The 24,661-nt window shown below is 37.3% G+C and overlaps 1 protein-coding gene across 10 annotated transcripts in view; it reads left to right on the top strand.

Moving 5' to 3' along the window:
- The window catches only part of ANO10 (anoctamin 10), a 139,771-nt gene that overhangs the window by 45,419 nt on the left and 69,691 nt on the right, over nt 1-24,661 (top strand). The window contains exon 12 of one of the 10 annotated variants that reach the window (XM_031052510.2): nt 9,825-11,109. The exons of the other annotated variants lie outside the window; for them this stretch is intronic. Within the exon in view, the coding sequence (XP_030908370.2) occupies nt 9,825-9,899 (75 nt within the window). The 3' untranslated portion in view covers nt 9,900-11,109. Of the gene's footprint in view, nt 1-9,824; nt 11,110-24,661 lie in introns of those variants that run through there. 10 annotated transcript variants of the gene reach the window in all.

Below are 24,661 nucleotides of genomic sequence, written 5' to 3'. Positions count from 1 at the left end.
GTGATTGTTTTATGAAAACTGTATCACTAAATGTAAGCAGTATGGACTTACAGCAGCTTAAAGGGATGGGGCTGTTTTGTTTTGTACTCAGCAATTTTGGTAATGACCACTGATTTGTAATGAACATTGTATGAAGAGACTAGTGGAGGCTAATGGCAGATGAGCCAAAAGAGAGGAAAGGCAGCCATTTCATATATAGAAAAGCCAAGTTTTCTGTTACTGCTTTTCTTAGTTAAAAGCAACCCCGTGAACAACCATAGGGACATAATGCACTGGTCAGAAAAGGAATATTTAAAACCCAGTTTTAATCACAAGCATCCAGTATGCAGGATACTTTTAAGTATGCTGCTCTGATTTTTGTTTGTTTTGTGTTACTACAAACTGTTTATTGTCTGGGAAAAAGCAAAGACACAAAACAAACATATGAGTCATATAATACTTTTCTGCAGCATAACAAGCCATGTGATTTTAGGAATGTTGTTGGTTATAAACAATTCCAGAACTGCTTAATGTCAAGTTTAAAACTTCTGCAGTCTCATAAAGGACAGTCTTTCAGTACATCTTAAACAATATTTAAGAATTTCATGGGTGTGGATTTAGTTGGTTTGTTTAAAGTGTCAGTGAATAGCTCAGGTTGTACTATCTTGCAGGAAGTTTTGAAACACAAGTTACAAAGCTTCTGGAGTTCAGAAGAGTTCTCCAGAGTGAAACACATTTTACATAGAAATTTTATTTAAAAAAAATATATAAAGATGAACACATGATTTCATTCCTGTGGAAGGTAGTTTCCATTTGTGTTGACAGTTAAATATGTTCTCAGTTACAGAAATTATTTTTTCAACAGTAGTTATATTGTCCATATTTCAGGTTAAAACATTGAGTTTAAAAAGGTAGAAAGAAGGGAGAATTACTAGATGCTGTGGGGCTATGAACAGTGGAAGTATGGATTTATGGCAGCTTAAAGAGATGGGGCTATTTTTGCCTTTGCTTCCTGGGCATTTATTCCTTTCTTATCTGTTACACTGGCACTTTCTTTTATTTGGTGCATGATGAATCAGATTAGGGAACTGATCTGGGAGAAGCTGTCTGACCCAGTTCACTACTGAAAGAGAGCAGGGCGAAAGCAACTGTGTGTGGAAAACACACAGTAATGCTGTAGGTTTATGTTGGATTAAATATGCTGGACTTCTGTACCGCTGAGTCTTTCTCCTGTAATTATTACTTCAGCTACAGGAAGATGCCTGAACTACAAGAGGAGTACAAATCCCACATATTGGCAGTATTCCCATGTACCTCTGCTAAATTTGTTAATGATTAAACTGTGCATTTCAGTTGTAAAGAAAAATTCAGGAGCAGAATATATCATTTTAAGTCTCTAGGACAGACCTTGTGTGTATAAAGTGTGTTAGTGTCAAGGCAGGAAAAAGTTCTGTTGGATGTGTCAGGGTGTTGATAGAAAAGCATTTTAGATTGCTTAGTAGATACTCAGAAACATATGGTACAAGTGAGTTACTTTACTTTCTGATGTTTGCTGCAGGTGAAGATGAGAATATTATGGTGTGTTTGTGCTGTTTTGACAGCAATTTGGTAGGCAGTATGAAAATGTTAAGGAGCACAAGAAATTTATTATAGAGTCTACATATGCTTTCACATGTTCAATTGATAGGGTAACCAACTTAAATCTTAGCGGCCATTAGATGTTTTTATCAGGTTTAAGTAATTGAGACTCCAGTTGGACATTTATATATCTATTTGTTGCAAAGCTAAACAGAAGAAGCACTGTTCTTACGAAGGCTGAGCATGGGTATTAGCAATATCCTGATTTTTTTTCTTTATTTTTCAACCAAAAAAACAGTGCTTTGTAATAATAATACTGATGCTCTTTGAATAGACACGTTTATATAACAACTTTTGACATAAGTCAGTGCGGACATAATGAAGAACTGTACATGATACTCTTGTAAGCTTTCTGCACCCAGCCCCTACAGCTTTATGCAAAATAATGTTTCTGGTGGGTTTTTTTTGGGTTTTTTTTGTTTGGTTTGGCTTGGTTCTTTTTTTTTTTTTGTTTTTTATTAACAGCACTAACTCTACTGCTGTCTACCCTTTTGGTGACAATACCTATTGTATGAGCAAAGTAAATGCTAACTAAATAGAATAATAAGTATTTCACAGTAAATAATGGGAAGCATCAAAATAATATTTAACAATTATTTTAAAGTATTAAACCAGTGATTTTTGGTTATGAACAGCTGATCTGTTTTTATCAGTCCAGCATCCACTTCCATGCCAACATGATTTGAACTGGGAGCAGAATCATGAAATTGCCCTCTTTTACTTATGGATGGGTGCTGACTAAGTGCAGCAAGTGCAGTTTTGAAACAAAAAGAAGTAGGTGAATGTCCTTAAAGCAGGAAACAGTAAGTCCTTATTAACATAATTTTAAAACAGTTATATCCCATAGTGTGTTTAGTACTTCAGGCTTTACCATAGACACATACCTGTGATATAAACCACAGGTGGAAAGCAGGATATTCCAAGCAAGTGTCTGTGCTTGTGTGAAACTTCCAAATCCCCTCTTTTTTATGCTGATTTGAATAAAAAGAGGGAATTACTTTTATTTGGTGAATAGCTGGGAAGTGGGTTAAAACAAGGTGTAACCTTAGTTCTGTAGTGCTTTTTTATTTTCATTTTTTTAAATTGTTGGCAAAGGGTTTTGTTCCTGATGACTGTTTCTTAATGTAGACTCATAAATCCAAAGAATGCAGATTAAATCCATTTCAGGATCCCTCTGAAAGTTGAGTCAGTTGTATGTACAGCTCTTAGTAGTGATTCTTTTCAAAGAACAAATTGGTAGGGGTATTTTGAATCGGTAGTTGCAAAGTACAGGCTAACAGGAGTGTATCCTAATCTCCAAAAGTAACCTGGGTAGCCAGCATTCAAAGGTAGTAAACTAATGGATAGATTTTGTGTAGAGCTGCACTTACTGTAGGTGTTTTACCTGACATTGAGGCACTTGGGAATTAGCTTGGAAATACTAAGTAATAATGAAGGGCCCTTACGACAGCTGTAGTACAAAAACTGACCTTACAACCTACAAGTATGATTTTGGGAAGAATGTAATTGGTTCTGGTATAGATGAAAATGAGGACCTTAGCGTAAAGACAAGATTAATATATTTGTAATAAACATGGCTTATTTAACAGTTGGGCTGTGTGGATTTGATTTTGTGGAGTCTTCATCAGGATTTGAAATAGATCTTTTATGAGCTTCATAAAAATATATATATTTAAAAGTCAGCTCTATAAGGTGTATGGAGTGGAATAAGGGAAGTAACCCTTTAAGCTTTTTCCTTGGTGAGGGGGAGCTGACAGTCCCTTTATCAAAAGCTAAAAAGCAGGAATCATAGCTTGTTAATAAAGCTGAAAAGTTAGTTGTGTTATTTTTCGAAGTGTTAGCAGATCAAAAATCAAAGTGGTTTAAAGTTGCTTGGTACATCTAGTTTTATCTGGAGTTCCATTTTATTTCTTCATCAAAGGCCTCCTGGTGTACAGTAGAAGCACATCAAGCTTTTGTTGAGCACTCTTAATGTAGTGGTCCCGACACTCAGATCAGCAGTTGTTTCTGAAATTCTGTAGCAGAGAAACTGGGAACTACCACCAGAGCCAAGCAGTTTGGATTTTAATAGATGAGAAGGTTCTAGGCATCATAATACTTTGCTTTCTAGATAAATTTGGGAATTAGTAAGCATTGCATCCTGAGTGCAGTTGAAGATCTTTTGAATCCACTTCCTGAGGAAAGGCAATTTTAGATGGCTTGTTACATAAAACTTAAAGTATTTTCCCCTTATTTCCTTAACTTTAGCAGATACACAAAGTATACTTACATATTGGCCAACTTTACGTCATAGGAAAAAATGCAGAAAAATAGTCTGCATAAACATACATACATATATAATTCCATTAACATTGAAACAGTGCAGAGTTGAAGCAAATCAGCTGTGCATAAACTGATGTTATTTTTTTCTTTTTTTCTAAATGATTTCTATGTTTCTGACAGGTAATGTTTTAAAATGCAGTAGCAGCAGATTTTCACATACCGAATCAGAGATTAGTAAGAGACCTTTGGAGATAACTTGGGCCAACCTTCTACTGAAAGCAGCACCTTAGATTGGGTTGTCCATGTCCTTGCCAAGCTAAGTTAAGACATGAATACCTGTAGTGAGGGGAAGTCCACCACTTCTCTGGGTAGCCTGTTCCATTGTTTAATTGTTCTCATGGCAAAGAATTATGTTTTTTCTTATGGCAAAAGAAAATTTCCCCAAAGCAGCTTGTAGCTCATGGCCTTTTGTCCTTTCACTGTGTATCCTTGTGAAAAGGGCAACCTTCAAGTTGTCTTCTCAAAAACTGCCCATTTGGCATTGGCTATGATCAGATCCTCATTCTTTCATCCTTTCTTCTTATGTCATGTTCTTCAACCCTGTAGTCTTGGTGACCCTCTGAGAGGCTCCCTCCAAATTTTAAATGTCTGTTTAACAAGTTGCCAGGGCCACTTTTAAAGAAAAGAGGAGTGCTTTTCATGTGGGCTGATCCCCTCATATCTTTCGTAACTTCACGGTAAGGCACAAACCTTACTGACAGCTTTACAGTTCCCTTTTAAGGAATACTTAGCAAGCATCCTCATCAGGTGTTTTATTTTAGGGAAAGATATCCTAGCTGAGACTTGTCTATGCTTGTACTTGTGATGAAAATGGAAAAATATAGAAAGATAAATGGAAAAATGCACTTTATATGAATTGTGTAATTATGTCATTAATTGATGTGTACATACATAAAATAGTTTTTCAGTATTACAGATTTTGAATGTTAAAGGTTAATTCACTGGCGATTTCAGTTAACATACTGTTTCTGTTCATCAGCTGAAAACGTGTAATGTGTATGTGTATACAGAAGAAATCATATCTGAAAGTCCTTTAAAAATCTGATGTGTATGTTTTAATTTTTAATATTGTACAAAACAGTGCTTTTATTTCATGTTCTATGCTAGGCAGGTAAATCACTGTTGTTTGGTTTATTCTTAGATTTGCAATTGTGAGTCATAAAAATAGTTTGATCTTTTAATTTCAAGCTGAAACCCTGGATAGAGTTGGTATAACACTTAGAGGAAGTTTCTAAAGGTTACTGTAGTATAAGGACATAACAAAATCTATGAACTCTTTAGTTTACTGTTTGACAGCATTTTAAGGAAGAACTCCAGTTCCTGTGCATTTTACACACATTGCACTTTCCAAAAGATTCCTGTAACCGTAGATTTAGTTTGAATATAAAGTTATGAAATATTTTAGCTAAGTTATTCTCATGAGTGAAGTGGAACAGTGAGAAGCTGCTGAGAATTGATAAACCATAATATGTTTGATCAAGGTTAGTTTTAGTCAGAGGATTTGTTGTAAGATAAAAAGTGTGTGTGTGTACATGTTATAGGGATTACAGATAAGCCAATATCAAATATGAGTATCTTTTATTCAATTTGAAATATATAGTTTGTGATACTTGAGTTTATCTGCATCTCAGTGTATTTGTTTCAGAAGTCCATAACCATTGCAAATAGAGTGAAGTGTGCATAAACAGTTTACTGAAGGAAATGGTTAAACTCGTAGTTTAGCAAATAAAGTTTCTGAGTTCAAGTACTTTCTTATTCTAGCTTCTAAAAGGCTTAATTTTAAAAAAAGAAGATGGCTATGCTAGGAGTAGTTTGTAACAGATAAATTATTAATGTGCCTTGAAGAACAGTATGTTGGGAAAAAATTAAGTATTAGTTTATTCTAACACTGGTTGCATTTGGTAGTCCTGCTTTATTTCCTGTGTAATTACAGAAACTGCAGGACCAGGCAGGAGAAATATAATGAGCTACATCTGGAAAATCTGTCAAAACTGTGGAGAGCCTGAGAAGGCTACCTAGTGTTTGGGTGTCTACGTCTGGCAAACATTGACTTTGTCAGGATGGGACTCATGTGTAGTTCTCTCTCCTCTCCTGCTATCCTGTTTATCAGGGAAGACGTGGGTGGGCTGTTCATGGGTGGAGAAGCTGCAGTGCAGTGTAACAGCTCCTCCAGTCTGGCTGATTGGGGAATGAAGATTCAAAGTGTTTTGTGGACCCTGCCTTTATGTTTATTTGGCTTGTCTGACTTTCCTCTCCCTGCTCTGAACCAGGATCACATAATTGTGACCAAACCCAGGAGATGTGAGGTTCTTGGCATGAAGCTTTTCAGCTTTCCAAAGTAGCTTATTTATGAGCTTTCTGTTCGTGTAGTTAGAAAGCTTTTAACCAAAGTCTCTGAAGTGTTCAGGTTAACCTGACTACTGCTTGCACTACAGAAAAGTTATTGATCACTGTTCCCTTCAAGATGACTTTCCAAGTGCTATAACTGTCATCTATTTTCCAAACTGCATGAATTCATATCTTTGCAGGTAAGTTGTTTCAAAATACTTGGTTTTGTTCTTTCCAGGATTGTCTCTACTTTTAAAATGGTGATACCTGAAACCAGGTACAAATGTGTAAGTTTTACTACTTCTGAGTATAAAAGAAGTTCAGGTGCATCCTTTGTTGTATGTGTTGCTCTTTCTGACACATCAAGTTTTTTGTTTTCTCTGCAGTAACCTTGTACTGAATCTCGTCTTCCCTGAATTGGTGCTATCCATCTTCCAGTGTAGCTGTTTGTTTTTACTGAATCTCATCCTGTTCATTAGGATAGTTTCTCCAGTTTTTCAGGATTGCTGATTTCTCATCCCACTCTTGAGAACACTTGGATTTTATCTTACTTGATATCATATGTTAAGTTCTTACGCAGATTTTCCTGTTCAGTTGGCAAAATCACTATTGAAACCGTTGAACCAGGGTCTGATCCACCACAGATCTTTGTAGGCCCCCATGGAATAGTCTTTCCAGCTTGACAGTTGCTAATGATTATTCTTAGAGGACTTTTCTTTTTCAGTCAGCTGTGTGCTTCTCTATTCAGTTATTTGATTTAGAGTGTTTTGAGAGGGACACAACTACTGTCAATCTTGTCAGAGTGGTTACGTTTACTTTTATTGTGGCTTCTGAAACCACGTTTGAGGTTACATTGAATTTCTGCACTCTGGTTTCATTTTTGAATGTTTTTGTAAGGAATTTGAGATAGACACTGATTTTCAGAAATTTGCTATCAAGCAAATTATACCAGAATTCATCCTCTGCTGCTGTTCTGTGAATTATAACCAATTAGTGTTATATCAAGCCATGGGCATGTCTATGTTAAGACATGTGCACAATAGGCAAAAATTGCACACAAAAGGTTTATGTAGGCCAAGAAATTGTTTTTTTTGGGTTGATAGAGTTTTGTTGTCACTTGTGTTTCCAAAGAAGTCTTAGTTGTTAATTCCTCCTGGCAGGCTGCAAAATGATAAGGGTCTACTCTGTGAGCTGATGGTGTGCCAAGTTTTCCTGTGCTCACCTCTGCTCAGAGCAGAACAACTCAGATAATCTTAGATATGCAGTGTTTTGTGGAAGGTGATTAATGACCTCTACCAGCATAGTCTCCTTCATTATAACAGCATGTGAGACTGCAGATACACCAACATACTGTCAGTGAAAGCTCTGATCTGGCCAAACACCAGGTAATTCTATTTCATTAGAACTGCTGAAATATGTACCACTTAAGAATGATTATCCCTTTGGACCATTTCTCATATAATAATATGCTGCATTGCTGCATTTAAAGAAAGAGGACAAGTATGTAGATGGGACCCACACTTGCTAATCTAAAATACAGCAATTTTATTTTAAAACTAGTCAGTGTGCTAGTCTTTCATTAGAAGGTGGTGACATGATATTGAGGAGTATTTGTCAGTGTTAAGTCTGGCAGTTTGGAGTTTTGTTGTTTGAAGTTGAGTTGTTAACAGGTGAAATATCTAATGCATTGGCAACATTTTGCAAGTCATAATGCAAATCATGTCTACAAACATAGGTCAGAATTGGGCATGTTTCTGTGTTCCATTCACTGACTAGTATTTAAAACTAGTGGATAAACGTGCTTAAAAAAGGGAAAGGAAGTGGAGTAGCTTGAACGGAAAGAACAAGCACTCAGGATTCAGGTAATCAAAGAGTTTCATTAAATGCTAAGTGTGTGGTGGAGTTTGTGTATTAGTATTCATAAAAATTCTTAAAATGTGGAGACCTCTATGACAAGCTAAGTTAGTTTTGTTCATTTGTTGACAGTTCTGTTCTCTGATTATTATGGGTTTATCCCTGAATTTAATAACCAAGCTACGCACTCATACTTCAGATAAAGTAAGCTTGTCATCTTCAATGACTAGCTTTCAAAAGAGTATGTAGATAGGTTGTTAGTGGCTCAACTTTGGTTAGAAGGTATTAGGAGAGTAAAACTTTTATCGTAGAGAGGAGGTGCATAGAAACTCTGCATATGATAAGTATCACGGTTATTTTACCACTAGAGGGCTTATTTGTATAGCAATGAAAAGTATGCTTGAGCAGGTTGCCTTGAGACGGATTTCTGGTGCTTCATATCATCCAAGAAAAACAGGAAAAACTCTACACATGGAAGTGTGATGTGGAGGAGATGGATATTGGACTACAAAATTAAGAATAATATGAAGTAGGTAGTTCTTCTAAAATCAGATATAGAGGCTGATTAGGAGTTAGAAAAGATTGAAGAAAATAAACAGCAAAACTCTTAAAATATATAATGGGATATTTTATTTGCCCTGTGCTTTAAGCACCTCTCTGACAGAGCCGTGCATTTTTTTTTTACATCAGTTGCATTGTTTTGTTTTCCTACTTCGCTTTTCATCACAACGAATATGTATTAACTTTTACAGCCCACATTAGCACATGAGAAATTTCCTTGGCACTCTGCTTAGTAAGTAAGATGTCTCATTCACAGTGCCAATGAGAATTGCAGTATAAGTATCCTCTCTTTCCTGGTCATAAAGCCTGAGTTGTAATGGCAGATTGTAACATCTCCTTTGGCACTTACCAGGAGCCTCTCTTTTGTTTTGAAACATTGTTTGGCAGTTGCTTGGCTTGACAGCACAGCATCTGTGGAGACAGCTTTCCTGAAAACTGCCAATAGCTGTTGGGTTTCACATGCATATGCACTTAAAATTAATTTTTGCAAAACTAGAGTTGTTGGTTTGATTCTGTTATTTTGTTAAGAGATCCTGCAAATTCTATTCAATGAGTCTTAAAATGTGCAGTTGTCATTCTGAGTTTTATCTGTCATTAGCAAGTATGGAGTCCCTAATATAGACAGTGCAGCTTCTTATTTTCTCAATGATCTCTAGATAAGTTGTTCTGCTTTTTTAATAAAAAGTTCATTCAACTTGGCAACAAAACTATTGATTATAGCTTAGTTATACTATAGACTATAGTTAGAGTTCTTGTTGGTGCTGGTAGTGATTATACAATGGAGAGTTTAAAGGAAAGTTTGACAGAATGTTCCCTTTAAGAAAAAAAAAGGCAAATTTTGTATTTTGAAACACAAAATACTGGTTGTCTAGTTTTTATTTCTGTCTTGTTCACTGATACGTCTTTTCTGAAAGAAACTATCTCTTTGGAAGTTTGACACCTCTGCAAAACAGTATTTCAGTGTAGACAATAGTTTTTGTATTTTGGGTAGTGTCTTGGAATCGCAATGCTGTAACAAAGCAAATGGTGGCACGTATCTCCTTTCTGCACTGATGTGACTCTTTATAGTTGTACATAAAGATTTGGGTTTGGTTTTTATTTTAACCCTCTTCCTGTTTCCCAACTGTTTCCAAAATCTGCAGACAACTGCGACTTCTGTCATGGGTGTCCCTGACAGCTGTATATCCGGATGCCAAGTTCTGGCTCCCAAGCCTTGACGTCTTTGGCTTCTTTTCTGATCGCTCAGCTGGCTCCTTTGGTTGTTGCTGTGGCAGCTGTGGAATCATCTCTGGAGCTGACTGATGCAAAGCTGGGTTGTTCGAATTTTGCCTACTTGTTGGTGATGCTAATTCTCTTAGATCAGTGAGAATTATCCATCTGTTTTTAATATATTCTGAGAGTGAGTATTCTTAAAATTCTCAAATTGCTCTGATTACAAATACTGATTTTTTAAAATTTTTCCTACTATTAGTGGAAACTGTATTGTTCTACTTTACTTGGGATTAAAGCCAGTCTGAATATAAATATGAGGTTAGAGGTGAAGCACTATCCACGTCTTTAACAAAACTACACAGCAGGACCAAAATCAGCCCTTTTAGGATTACGCAGTTGCACACTGGCAGTGGATATGCACGGTTTTAAGAAAACTGTAACTATCTAGTAACTAAACATACTCTCAGTATGTTTATCACACAGCCTGTGATTGTATTTTGGAGCAGAAGAGACAGTTACAAACAGTGAATAAAGGAATGTAAACTGTTTCTGAGCATTTCAGTATTAAAGATGATGGGGGGAAAAAAACAGGTTTGACCCTAACTACTCAGTTTATTATACCATAAACATTCTTTCTGAAACCAGTCCAGAATAGCAGTGAAATAAACAGATACAGAAAAGCCAATATCCCATCCTGCTGGAGGAAACGGAAAGAAGAGTTATTCTGTATACCAAGGATCATCCATATAAATGACAGTTTGGGTTCTGATTACAAGCTGGATTTTGGAAATTCCATGTGGCTGAGTATTTTAGGGACTCACGGCATTTTGAGGTAGTTAGGGATTGAGTGCAGCCACCAGAAGATATAAAATGCCAAATCCTTCTGTCTCGTTGCCAGTTTGCATCCCACAGGTTTGGCTACCATTGTTTATGAATCTGACTTGATTCCTGAAAGGAGTTGCCCATGTGAATGCTTATCTATTGTCAGAGAAAAGTAGAAGAAAGGCATAGTGTCTTACAGGAGAAAAAGGTAGAACTGTAGGAATAAAAATCCAAACCAGCTGCAGTCTGCAGAAATAGAAGCTTAGGAAGAACCAGAATCTGTTGAGGGGTTCATTCTCACAACAGTTCCTGACACTACTGTATATTGAGTTAACACTCCTTGCTTCCATGAACTGGAGAGAGACAGAGTATGTCACACTTTCAGCCTCAGCTGTTTGGAGAAAGAGGGAATTAAAAAAGAGAAGTTCAAAATGATATGTGTGCATGTGTTATTTCAGCACTCGAAAGCTTTTTGTAGATACTGAACATCAGGTGCATAACTGTGCAAAGAACAGGCAAAAGGAAGGACTAGACCAAAGCTCTTCTGGTTGGAATTATTAAAACATATTTGCATATCAGTTAATTGGAATTATTAAAACATATTTGCATATCAGTTAATAATTTGACATAATTGTAAGGCGTATATTAAATTTCTAAAGCTTTCCAGAAATACACACTGTAGTTTACACAACTAAATTAACTCCATACTGTAGCCAGTTTGCAATTTTTTACTGTTTACATTTTAAACATGAGTAACAAAAATAAGAATAAATTTGGTATTGTAGGTGTAAATGCCAAGATTTTATTCCAAGTGCAAAGTAAATCCAGAACTGACTTAGCATTGCTGATTTGTGTCTCTTAATGAGTATAGTTTTGCAAAATCTTGATCAATGTGTGAACTTCTAACACATGGTTTTCTTTTTATTAGCCAGTTATACGTACATGTTCCCAAATTAAAATTCTGTCCAGACCCTCTGCCAGAATCAAGCAGTTCCATTAATAGCCTAAATCTTCATCCTTTGACTTCTGGAAATCTTTTAATGTAGTACATACTGAATCAAGGTTTCAGCTCTTGTCGATGAAGGCATGTAGCAGAACACTGCCTTTGTTTTGTGCAGGAGAGGCCTTTTTAATGTTAGATGCTGTGAATGCTGGACATTCTTTGAAGACTTCTCTCGTATCTAAGATACGAGGGGGATGTTATACTTTGCTTAAAAGATTGTCTTATATTTGCGCTTTTTCATCCCAGATTTATTGCTTCCTGATGCCTGCCAGAGAGCACTGGTAGGCACTTCGAAATGTATGCTTCCCTAACTTTATGTAGCTTCTTCTGCCACTCTGTGTGTGTGTGTGTGTGTTTTCTGGAGTTTTTTTGGAGTCAAGCCCTCAGTGAGCATGAAGCTGTGTGCTGATCTGTTTTTATCTGAGGATTGGTTTTTCTGCCTGAGGGATTCACACATTGTAAATGAAGGTACTGATCTCCCTTGTCCCTGCATGATGTTTTTGTTTCCTGGTTAGTTGACATGTTGCTTGGTAAAACTTATTTATTATAGAATATTAGCTGAAGATACCTTGAATCAACTAAAGTTTAACTAAAGGAAATGAATTAATGTAGACACTCTGAATTTTATAGTCACAGAGTTTGATAATTAATTACAATACACTTTCTTGTGTACATGCAGAGGAGAATGTGCACTATAAGTATCTCTCTATTGTTTTACACAAAACCAACCAATTGATATATGAGGATTATTCTTAAAATTGTTGTAAGCCAAAATTGAATTTTGGTATTTGTGGGTTTGGAAGCTGGAGTTGAGAGATGAGGTTGTTTTTAGCAGAGCTAAGTGTTAGTCCATATATTGGTGGAAGGAAAATGAGGAATTGAAATTCCTCATTTATCTGACTTATATAATGGAATAAATATAAATATCTTATTTGGATTTGGTCAGTTTAGTGCAGCTAATGCCATCTTCTTCCCATAGAATGGATCCCCTGCCCAAAGTGATTGAAGTTATTGACTTGTAGTTCAGGCTTCTTTCCCCTAGCAATAAGTCTGTAGTCAGATTTCTTTCCACTTATGATTTCTACTCCTTTGACAGAGGCAATATCCCTGTTTGTCTACTTTGAGAGTACTACTATATCCATATCAGTCAAAAGTAATCATTGTAAATCATACATATATTTGATTATTTAAATGAAATTTATGGGGGCCCACAAGTTTCAAATTCTGCAACGGTCATCTTGAAATAACTGGCTTAAAAATAGCCCAGTACTCTCAGAAAATTACTAAAAGGAAAAGTTGGAGCAGCTTAGAATGCTGGAATTAATGGAAAATGTATATTTATTATCAAATGAGGCATTATGTAGCATGATTCAGGTAATTTGCATAATGCTAATGACTGCAGGAGTTACTGCATAGAAGCAGTATAGTGCGTTTAGGTAGCTGATGTATCTTTTAAATTAATCCTGAGAGTTGAATTTTGATGTTGGATGGAAATAATTTATTACAGTACCCTTTCATATATAACATTGTGTAATTTGCATCATATCTTCATAATGTAGCACTTTGACAATGTATTTATTAGGGATGCACTCTGAGATCTATAGATAGATACATATATCTATCTTTAAGGTTAGTGAGACACTGGAATGGGTTGCCCAAGGAAGTTGAGAATGCTTCATCCCTGGCAGTGTTCAAGGCCAGGTTGGCCAGAGCCTTGGGTGACATGGTTTAGTGTGAGGTGTCTCTGCCCATGGCAGAGGGGTTATAACTAGATGATCTTAAGGTCCTTTGCAATCCTAACTATTCTATGATATACATGGAATGGAAACCTCAGTGCATTCATGACAAAATATTCCAAATATTGGGTTGAATCAATACTCAGTCACTAAAGCATTCTGTATTTCCACTTCAGTATTGTGATGATATTGACATTGATAAAAGCCTGTTTGTGAAAAGACAGAACAGGATCATGTTTGTGGGGAACAAAATAAAAAAAAAAAATTCATACAATTTCCTACATTAATTTTTTGAAGTTATTTTTTTCAAACTGATAAGCTTTTATTTTCTGTTTAAAATTGTGCACATTATGTTAAAAATCTGGTTAACTCAGTTGCATTACAATGTTATTATTCCAGAGTTTGTTAAAAGTGCAGAAGAACATCTGTAAGACAGATGTGTATATTTTCTAGCTGATGGTTAATTAGACAAGTTTAATAAAAAGGAGAGGTAGTATGTTTCCAGCCTGTTAGCAAAGTGGAAAATATAGCCCGTGGGATTGAAGAGCCTCTTTATGGGACAGAGCTAATTATGAAAATGGAGTTTATAATTGGAAAGATAATTTTATGGTCCGTATGTGAGTTAAAATATAAATAGGCTCTAAAATATAAATTTGCAGTATTTTTTTAACTGTATCTTTCATCCTGTGTTTTCTGAATGTGTTGACTCTGTAAAGTTTTGTGTATGTGCTTAAAATTTTCTACATGAATAATGCACATCCATTATTGCATTTAACACTTGTGCTGAGTGGTGATTGCCTGCACAACCACAGAACATCTCAGCAATAGAATCATAGAATAGTTAGGGTTGGAAAGGACCTTAAGATCATCTAGTTCCAACCCCCTTGCCGTGGGCAGGGCCACCTCACACTGAACCATATCACCCAAGGCTTCATCCAACCTGGTCTTGAACACTGCCAGGGATGGAGCATTCACAACCTCCCTGGGCAACCCATTCCAGTACCTCACCACCCTAACAGTAAAGAATTTCTTCCTTATATCCAGTCTAAACCTCTGCTGTTTAAGTTTCAACCCGTTACCCCTTGTCCTATCACTACAGTCCCTAATGAATAGTCCCTCCCCAGCATCCCTGTAGGCCCCCTTCAGATACTGGAAGGCTGCTATGAGGTCTCCACGAGTCTTCTCCAGGCTGAACAGCCCCAACTTTCTCAGCCTGTCTTCATATGGGAGGTGCTCCAGTCCCCTGATCATCCTCGTGGCCCTCCTCTGGACTTGTTCTAACAGCTCCATGTCCTTTTTATGTTGAGGACGCCAGAACTGCACACAATACTTCGAGTGAGGTCTCACGAGAGCAGAGGAGAGGGGCAGGATCACCTCCTTTGACCTGCTGGTCATGCTTATTTTGATGCAGCCCAGAATACAGTTGGCTTTCTGGGCTGTGAGTGCACACTGCTGGCTCATGTTCATTTTCTCATTGACTAACACCCCCAAGTCCTTCTCTGCAGGGCTGCACTGAATTTCCTTTTTGCCCAACCTGTAGCTGTGCCTGAGATTGCACTGACCCAGGTGTAGGACCTTGCACTTGGCATGGTTAAACTTCATGAGGTTGGCATCAGCCCACCTCACAAGTGTGTCAAGGTCCCTCTGGATGGCATTCCTTCCCTCTAGCATATCAACAGAACCACACAGCTTGGTGTCATTGCCAAACTTGCTGAGGGTGCACTCAATCCCATTGTCCATGTCAAAGACAAAGATGTTGAACAAGACCGGTTCCAACACCGATCCCTGAGGGTCACCACTCGCTATTGGTCTCCAGATGGACATTGAGCCGTTGACCACAATTCTTTGCATGCGGCCATCGGCCAGTTCTTTATCTACCAAGTGGTCCACCTATCAAATTGATGACACTCCAATTTAGAGACAAGGATGTCGTGTGGGACAGTGCCTTCCAAGAGAATCTGCTCCCAGATTTTGCCAGGCACAGAGGTGAGACTGACTGGTCTGTAATTTCCTGGGTCATCCATTTTCCCCTTCTTGAAAATGGGGATTATATTTTCCTTTTTCCAGTCATCAGGAACTTCACCTGACTGCCATGATTTTTCAAATATGATGGCCAGTGGCTTTGCGACTTGATTCGCCAGCTCCTTCAGGACCTGCAAATGGATTTCATCAGGGCCCATGGACTTGTGTACATTCAGGTTCTTAAGATGGTCTCAAACCAGATCCTCTCGTACAGTGGGCCCAAGGTCTAGGTTTTCACAGTCCCTGCGTCCACCTTCCAAGACTCGGGTGCTGCGGTCAGAACCTTTGCCAGTGAAGACCGAGGCAAAGAAGCCATTCAGAACCTCAGCCTTCTCCAAGTCCTGTGTAGCCAGTTCTCCTGAAAGTTTCTGGAGGGGGCCTACGTTGTCCTCAGTCTGTTTTTTAGCCGCTACATACCTATAAAATCCCTTCCTATTATCTTTAACATCCTTTGCCAAGTTTAGCTCCAATTGGGCCTTAGCTTTCCTAACATGGTCCATAACTACCCTGACAACATCCCTGTATTCATCCCAGGCCACCTGTTCTTGCTTCCACCTTTTATAAGCCTCTTTTTTCCTGTGAATTTTTCTCAGCAGATCCTTATCTATTCTCCTGGCCCTCCTGCTGCACTTCCTTGTAATTGGGATGCAACACTCCTGAGCTTGTAGCAGGTGATCCTTGAATATTAATCAAGAGTCTTGGGCCCCTTGCCCTTTAGGGCTATATCCCATGGAACCATGCTAAGCAGGTTCCTGAAGAGGCCAAAGTCTGCTCTCTTGAAGTCCAGGGCAGTGAGCTTGCTGCACGCTCTTCTCACTGTCTTGAGGACCTCGAATTTGCCCATCTCGTGATCACTGCATCCAAGACTTCCCTGGAGAGTCACATTTCCAACGAGCCCTTCCCTGTTGGTGAGAATGAGGTCAAGCAGGGCACCTCTCCTCATCGGCTCCTCTATTGCTTGCAGAAGGAAGTTGTCTTCCACGCAATCGAGAAACCTCCTGGATTGCTTGTGCCGGGCCGTACTATCACTCCAACATATGTCAGGGTGTTTGAAGTGCCCCATGAGAACAAGGGCCTGCGAGTGTGAGGCTTTTCCTATTTGTCTGTAGAGTTCTTCATCCACAGGTTCCTCTTGATCAGGCAGTCTGTAACATATCCCCACAGTAATGTGTCCCATCACCAATTTCCCCTTAACCCTGACCCACAAACTGATCACTTGTCCCCAGAGAGAGTTCCATACTCTCCAGCCTATCCCTAACATAAAGGGTAACGCCCCCTCCCTTCCTAGTGGGCCTGTCTTTTCTAAAAAGCCTGTAACCTTCCATTCCAACACTCCAGTCAAAGGAGCCATCCCACCATGTTTCTGTGATGCGTATTATATCATAGCCCTGTAGACGTGCCCACATCTCTAATTCCTCTTGTTTGTTCCCCATGCTACGGGCATTTGTATAGAGGCATCTGATCTGAGCTCCAAATGAAGGCAGTTCATTGGCTGGGATGCTAGAATATCACTGCATTGCTCATAGGTTTAAAAGAATAAAAATAGTCAACACGTTCTCAATAGTAGCATGTTCTTTTTGGGTTACTGAACAGGCATAATTCAAAGGAAGTTTTTTAATAAGTTTTTGAATTTCTAGTCTGTCATTTCACATTGATAACTAATAAGGTGTGTTCCTGCATGAAAAAATGAGTCAGGCTTTGAGTGGGACTCTTCACATATTTTATTAAAAGTATATTCATATGTTTTCTTGTGGTAGGAATTTTTCCTGAACTGTTTCTCTTCTATGAGGAACTCTTGACTTCCGCCTTCCTTGAATACTTCTGGTTCTTTTTGAATAACCGTATATACTTACAACTGTGATCCCCATTAGAATATTAGAGTATGTATCAAGAAGTTAGAAACTTATGTTATACAGTTTTACTGGATGCATCCAGGAAGACAATATCATTATCTTCACTTAAAATGTTATGCTGCATATGATTGTTCATAATCTTTGGTCAGTGGAGGGTTATTTTTCCTTTCAGTTAGTTGCCTCCAAAATAACTTTGAAAGGCAGGATGAGTAAAAAATATATAGTTAAGTAGTTTGTTACTTCTTTTTAGATAGCTTTTAATATTGAATAAATCCAAATGTTGCATCTGTCTGTAGCTCCAAAAATAATCTTGATAGAGAAAAAGTTTGCCTGGACAAAATAAAATTAGACAGCTGTTTCATTTTTCTTTTTTGTTGATCTGTTGTTTTTTGGGGGGGGGGGGTTATTTTTTTTTTTTTTTTTTTTTTACTTTTAGCCTGAGAAGTTAAAGTGGTACTAGTATAATTATTTGGTGCATTAATTATACCAGTATACTGCATGAGCTCAAGTTCTAACAGGCCCCCAAGGTGATCTAATCTGTTCTTGTACCAGAATAAAAATATCTGCAAGGAATTATACTGAAATATCACTAGTAGTATGAGTGTACATGTTATCTCATATTGGTGTAATTTCTTGATTAGGCAAGCTGTAAACACAGGCAATATGCATTCTGTTGTTTTAGAAGTTGCTGTTTCTCCCTGACAATTTAATAAGGTACTTGGAACTCAGAACAGTTTCTGCTTGTTTTTCCTAGAGCTTTAAATCTGTCTGCGCTAGCATTTTAACTGTATTAAGGAACTTGATGGGTTTTAGAAATTCCTTAGTATTGTTTAGAAGTTGGAGATTTCTGTCTGGATCAGCACTAAACTGGAAAATGTATTTGAATTCTGATAAAAGGTAATTTTTGGATGGTTTTACCAAACACACTGAATCAGGATAAAGACAATACAAAACAACACTCCAAACCTCTTTCAGTCTAGCAGAGCTATGGAAGCAGTTTTAGGAAATATTTTGAAGAACAAAGGCAATGCTTACATTTTTTTTTCTTTTATGCCTCCCCAGATGTAAGTGATAATTTTCATTCCTGCCCACAGATGTTTCCCTAGTGACAGGATGTTTGGGCTGCAGAAAATAAACCAAATGAAAGTTGGCTTACAATAGCTTTAGCTGGTATCTCTTTATGATCAGTGATAACATAGGTGTGAGGCCAGAATAAGCAAAATAATGATTTTGCTCGATGGAGAAGAGTGAGTCCATAATGACTTGAAATGAGAGTTATTTGGGCACTTAAACCCTTTTTCACTCAATATTGCAAGCTTTATGAACTGTGCATACAGAACAAGATCTGTTTCATTGTTACACAGAAACACTGTTTTGCAGTACAGCAGAACTGGGCTGCTGACCCTTGGAACAATATCGTGTTTTAAGTAAAGAAAAGCGTTTTAATCCTGGGTCAGAGTAGGTAGTGATCCCACATATGTTGCCCTATTATCTCAGCAGTTGGGAAAATTATCTAAGCACAAACAAATAGTCTGACAAAGACCAATATTCTGTTTCATACCCCATTTTAGGCATGTATTCTTATGTTGATTTAAAGTATGTGGGAAAATGTGTAATAATGGGGTTAGAATTTGATACAGGGCAATTAATTTATTGTCTAATTATCTGATATATCTACTCATTTTGTGGTAAATGATAAGGTTCTTGTGAACATACAACCCTGCTTTTATAGTGCAGCTATGATGCTATTTTAAATCCCAGCTGTGGAAAGCAAACTATTACATAAGCAGACGGGATGTCATTTGCTCTCCTTTTCCTCTGCTTGACACTGAACTGGCCCTGCAAGTCTCTTGTGTATACTCAGGGGTATTTTGAGCCAAATGTTTCAACATTTATATCACACACAAGCAAATAAAACCAAAGAAAACAGGCAAAACAACAGAGCCAGGAGCCCCAATGGGGTTAATTTAGCTGCTTTCTTCCTCTGCAGTTCAGATGTAATGTATTTATTTATTAAAGCACAGATTTGTCTTCTGAACATCTAGAAGATACTTTGAGAATGAAGTCATTGTTGTGCAAGTCCATCTCCTTTTAAAGGAAGCTAATGATGAAACAGAAATGCTAGCTTTGATCACTGCTCTCAGAGTTGTTTTGCAATACTTGCTTGAATGTAATATACGTATTTTTTAAAAGATGTTGTTAGGATGGATGCCATGTCAGGAATGCCCTTCATCCATGTATGGGGTAAATGTTAGGGATAAAAATAGTCTGTTGATGAAAACAGCTTATTTGATTTGTTTACCTTTAGCAGAGCTGCACAGTGATCAGGCTGTGGGAAATAATCGATGTGATTTTAATTACATTTTTCAGGTGTTTTATGAGCAAAAAACAAGATACAAACTCTGGCACGAGGAGTCCTAAAGCAGTGGTTTGCTTAGAGGTGCACTGTAGGAAGCTGTCATTATCCACTTGTCTTTTCTTCTGCACTTTCTTCTAGGGGCAGGATGTCGGGTATTTGTACGTTCTGTTCTTGGGTAACACAATAGCATTTATTTTTGTAACCTTCTAAAAGCATCTTTCACATTCTTCAATTTTAAAATTACTGTCAAACGGTAGGGCAAAGGAAGAAGGAAAAGGATCCATAAAGTTTGAGGAGACTCAGAAGGTGATGGCGAAGATACAGTTTCTCCAGTACATGTTTTGTATGTAATCTATAGTGTGAAACTGCTGTCAGCAGTGACTTCAGAGTGCATTGTCTTAGGCAGGGCAGCTGGTTATTTTTTCATTGAGAGCTGTGCAGGCAAAACTGAAAAGTTACACTTGTTTCAGTGAGCAGAAACACAGACAAAGGAAGAATGAACTTGGAGTGAAGGACAGGAAGCCAGGGGAGTGGCTGTTGTACTGCTGCAGGAGTGACTGCTTTTCCCCAAGAAAGAGCAGAGACTGAGCACTGTATGTCTGAGAAGGCCTGAGCAGTGGTGCAGAGTGCATGGTGGGAAGGGGAGAATGGCAGAGTATACATTGAGATGCATCTGAGGACAAAAGAAAATTTAGGCTCTCTGGGGATTAGCTGGGGATGCTTGGAGACTGTAGAGTGAGAAGGGTGGCAGAAGTGTTCGGTAGGTGTTCTCTCAAAGTGTGGAGTTTGTTTCCATTTTTGTATATTTAATGCTGTATTCCTTGAAATGCATTAGGTTCCTCCTGATCTCAGAAAACAGGCTTTCAAGCCATTTTCTTGGTCTCTGGTATCTTTCTAATTTTTGAACTTCATTGGACGGCTCTGCTACTGTTTCTTGCCAGGTAGTGACAAACTGTTGGTGGTTATCAACCCTGTCTATGCAGACAAAGATTCAAGAATAGCTTGTTGTAGGAGCTACACAAAGTGTGTAGAGGAACTGCTCAAAAAAGAATATCGTTTATTGATTCAGTATATGATCAACAGTATGCATTGACTGCTGAAGAAACAGTAACAGAAAAATCACATGTAATAACAATTTTCTCCCACATCTCAAAGTGGTTTTTTTTTTTAAAAGGCAAGTATTTTGAATAAATTATAATTATGCTACATAACTGTGACATGTCTGCTGCTTTACAGGATATTTTTCTCCTGTATTTGACAATAATCTTTTGACAAAAAGCTTTTGTACTACTACATAGTTACTAAGAAAACCTTTCTTAAATAGTGAGGAAATGCTTACTGTAGCCCTGTTTGATAGTTTATGTATGGAAGGACATGAAAAATGATAAATAATTACAGTGAAGTTATTCCTCTTCATGTGTTACTCTGTAATAAATGATGTTCCTGTGTTTTTCTCTTGTTGCTAATAACATAAGCTTATCAGTTAATGAGGAGTCTTTAAGTATATTGGCAAATCTTGGTTTGGTAAGGAAAAAATCCACAGATAGCAGTGTTAAAAACCTGTCTTTTAAAATCCCTGATCATTCCTCCTGTACCTGCTCCTGTGGTTTCTGTAGCATGTAGTGAAATGTAAGGTAAGAAAATATATATGGCTTTCCTGGGAATGCAGTTCAGAGAGAGGGCTGGATCCCTATCAAGGTGTATTGCCAGGCTATTGCTAGGGCTGTGGAGGGTGCTATAAGATATCCTTTAGCCAGAAACATGGTAGCCTTCTGTAAGGACTGGAAAGTGAGACTGATATTGCTAAGACTTCACTCAGGTAAATACATTGATGTTAATTCCAAAAAGAAATCTTTAACCTCTCAGTTACTTAAAATATATTTTCTTTTAGGATAGATATGAATGTTAAATAGAAATCTATGGTGCTTTCATATATAACCTGAAAATTTCTAGTATTAGAGTTTCTGCCTCCCATGTGGACAGTCCTAAAATTAATTTCATGCTTGTTTGCTCTTATAAAAACTCTATTTACTATAATTCCCTCTAATTTTGTTCATGATTTTTGTTGAACTTCTTTGTTCCCTTCTTCCTTTATTATTATTGGGACTTCAAACCCATCTCTTACTTCCCTTTTTCCTTCTGTTCCCCAAGTGACAGCTGCCTTTGTTTCTGTGGCTACTTGTGTGTCTCAGCCTTCATACCTTATCTGATGCACAAGTTTACTTTCATTAAATCCATGGTGGGTGATTTTATATACTGCTTTCTTAGTTATAACATCACACTTAGTTATAACACTGCTTTATGGTTAACACTTGTTCTATGCAACAGTGCTACAATAAAGAATCTGGTAGTTTTCAGGGCTCTGCAACAGCAGTACTGGGTATTGCCATGTTGTGTTCAGTGAAAAACAGTGGAGAAATAGCTTTTGGAGTGGTAGCTTATGCTGTCTGTGGTGAATAGCAAGAAGGAGCAAGGTGGCATAACTTACTGCTTTAAAGTACATTAATGACTTTTGGGGGGCCATATGGTACTGTTGTACGCATTTTCCACATTCAGAGTAGTTCTGTTCATCTTGAAAGCTCGTGCTTTTGTTACATGCGTGACTTTTCAGTGGATGATTTTTGCTTCAGAACTGTATGGCCTTTTTTCTTTGGAAGTTAAAAATTAAGATCTAAATTATGTATCTGTTGCTCAAGTAAACAGACAGGATATCTGGTGGAGGTGCTTGTGTAATGCTTGGAGTAACAGAGAACAAAATGAATTGTTTAGTGTCTGTGTCTTGTGAGCAATGCAGGGGGCAGTCTCTTAAAATTGCTCACTCTCTAAGCTATGTATTTCATATGACTGTGAAATAAGTAGTTTTCACGAATAAGAAACTTTGAGTTTAATATTTCATTGTTTCTTTCTTAAATACAAAAATAACATTTTAATTTCCTTGTCTACTTGATGTACCATGTCCTGACATGCAGTATTTGGGGTTTTGTTTTAAAAAAGGGAGTAACCAGGCAAAAAGTTTAATGAAATCAAAGACATTTGTTTATTTTAATTTGTGGAAGTGTTTATATGCTTCTTGCATAATACAGCCTGCACTGTCAGCCTGGAACTTTTCTACATTTAAGATATATTTCACCTTTTGCAACTGCTATGAAATTGCTGGATTGATAGATGTGGATTTTTTTAGTTAAACTTATTCTACTAAAACAGCACTAAAACTTGAGTTTCAGTAATTACACTATAAACTTCATTCTGTGTGTTGGGATGATCTCTTGTTGGGCTTCACGTGAGTTTTGTCTTTGCAGATGATTGTCTTTTGCTTTAACTTTATGCATTAATTATGCATTAACTCATGAAAAATCAAGAAAATAGTTTATTGCAAGCTGTGTATCGTTAGCATGAGGTCAATTGATTTAACATTCTTATAGAAATATGCCTCAGTGCTTATTAAAATAGGAAGTAATTTGGCATAAGAGCTAATGTGTGCCATATTAAAAGCTGCATGGTTATTTTACGGCTAAGTATGATTGCTGCATCCTGTATAAGAAGATTACCTTCTTTCTGTATCTAAAACTCTGTCATCTCTCCTGGCTGAAGATAGAAGGAGGACAATTTAAACTTCTGATGAGACAGTGTAAGGGCTGCTTTGGAGCTTAATAGAAATTTAGTTGATTTTAATTAAATTAAAAGAATTAAGTGCATTTTGCCACTTCAATATTACCCCTTTTCCATACTGATAATTTACAGATGGATCTTATTTCACTAGGAAAAAGTGACTAGTGGAGGTGACAGGAACTTCATGGATTTTTTTTTTTTTTTATGGATTGTGCTTTGCTTTCAAAAGCAGACCAGCATTGAACCTGTCAGTCTTTATTAAAGATCCAAGCATCTCTGTCCCATACACACACAAATACAGTTGCTGCGATTTAAAATCTTAGCAGTTGATAAAGGAACTATAAACAGTTTTTCACATTCTAAATGTCTCAAATGATGAGGGTTAAAATGAGTGCACTTTAGTGACCATGCGTAGATAGCCTCCTTTGTGTGTGGTGTTGGAAGGCTCTGCCTATGGCTTGAGCCTGAGAGATGGTAATCACTGCATCACCCAGCACTGCAGCAAGAATTGCATATATTCAACATTTATGCCCATTGCTCCTCTTGGTGAGTTCATACTTCTATTGCAGAACAGTTTGTGTTAATCAGGATGTTTAAAGATAGATAATAGGTTAGAAGTTTGGAAAAGGAATATATTTAAATCAAGGCTATGTGCTTGCTGCACTTGGCTGTGTCATACATCCATTTTTGTTACTATGTATTGTTAGCTGTGAATTTAAGGAAGTTATTCCAGGAAAGTTCAACTACTGTTTTTTCGATAAGTTTTAAAGAAAGAATGGGGGAGTATGAACAAATGTATGGATTGCTTATTTGAAAATCAGGTCCTTCAACAGAAAAATAGTTTGATTAAACGTACGAAAGTGAGACTTTTGAAACCTGTATTTTTATTTCTGGACAACTCTGCAGTGCTATGTGACATTCATAGCATAGTTGAGCAGATAAATTAAATGTCCTTGCTTTTTTTTCCCTATACTTTGGTAGCTAATAAAATCTCAGTATGTTAGTTGTAAGGGTTGCTGTAAAAAAGATGTTGCTGAGGGAGGTCTCAAAATTTATTTGAAATTGATGTTGATAGAGGCAGTAACTTCCTTGTTTTGTGTCTGACTGTTAAACAGTAAGCATAACGTGTATGTGAGGTCTTAGGTTCCCTATAGATACCGTAAGTTCATGGCTTAGGAAAGAGGATAAATGGTTACTAGAAAATCTGTATCCAGACTGAGAGCCTTTATATGGCCTCAGAAATCAAAGATGCACTGGAGTGCAAGCATTGTTTAAATTTGCCAAGAGAAAGCAATTAATAAAAAAATGTTGCTTATCAAAATAAGTACAGTTCCACATCTGGATCTGCAGGTTGGTGGTTTCT

The sequence above is a fragment of the Melopsittacus undulatus genome, chromosome 1 (genome assembly GCF_012275295.1).
Source record: "Melopsittacus undulatus isolate bMelUnd1 chromosome 1, bMelUnd1.mat.Z, whole genome shotgun sequence".
Lineage (NCBI taxonomy): Eukaryota > Metazoa > Chordata > Aves > Psittaciformes > Psittaculidae > Melopsittacus > Melopsittacus undulatus.
This window is presented reverse-complemented; position numbering and strand designations above follow the sequence as displayed.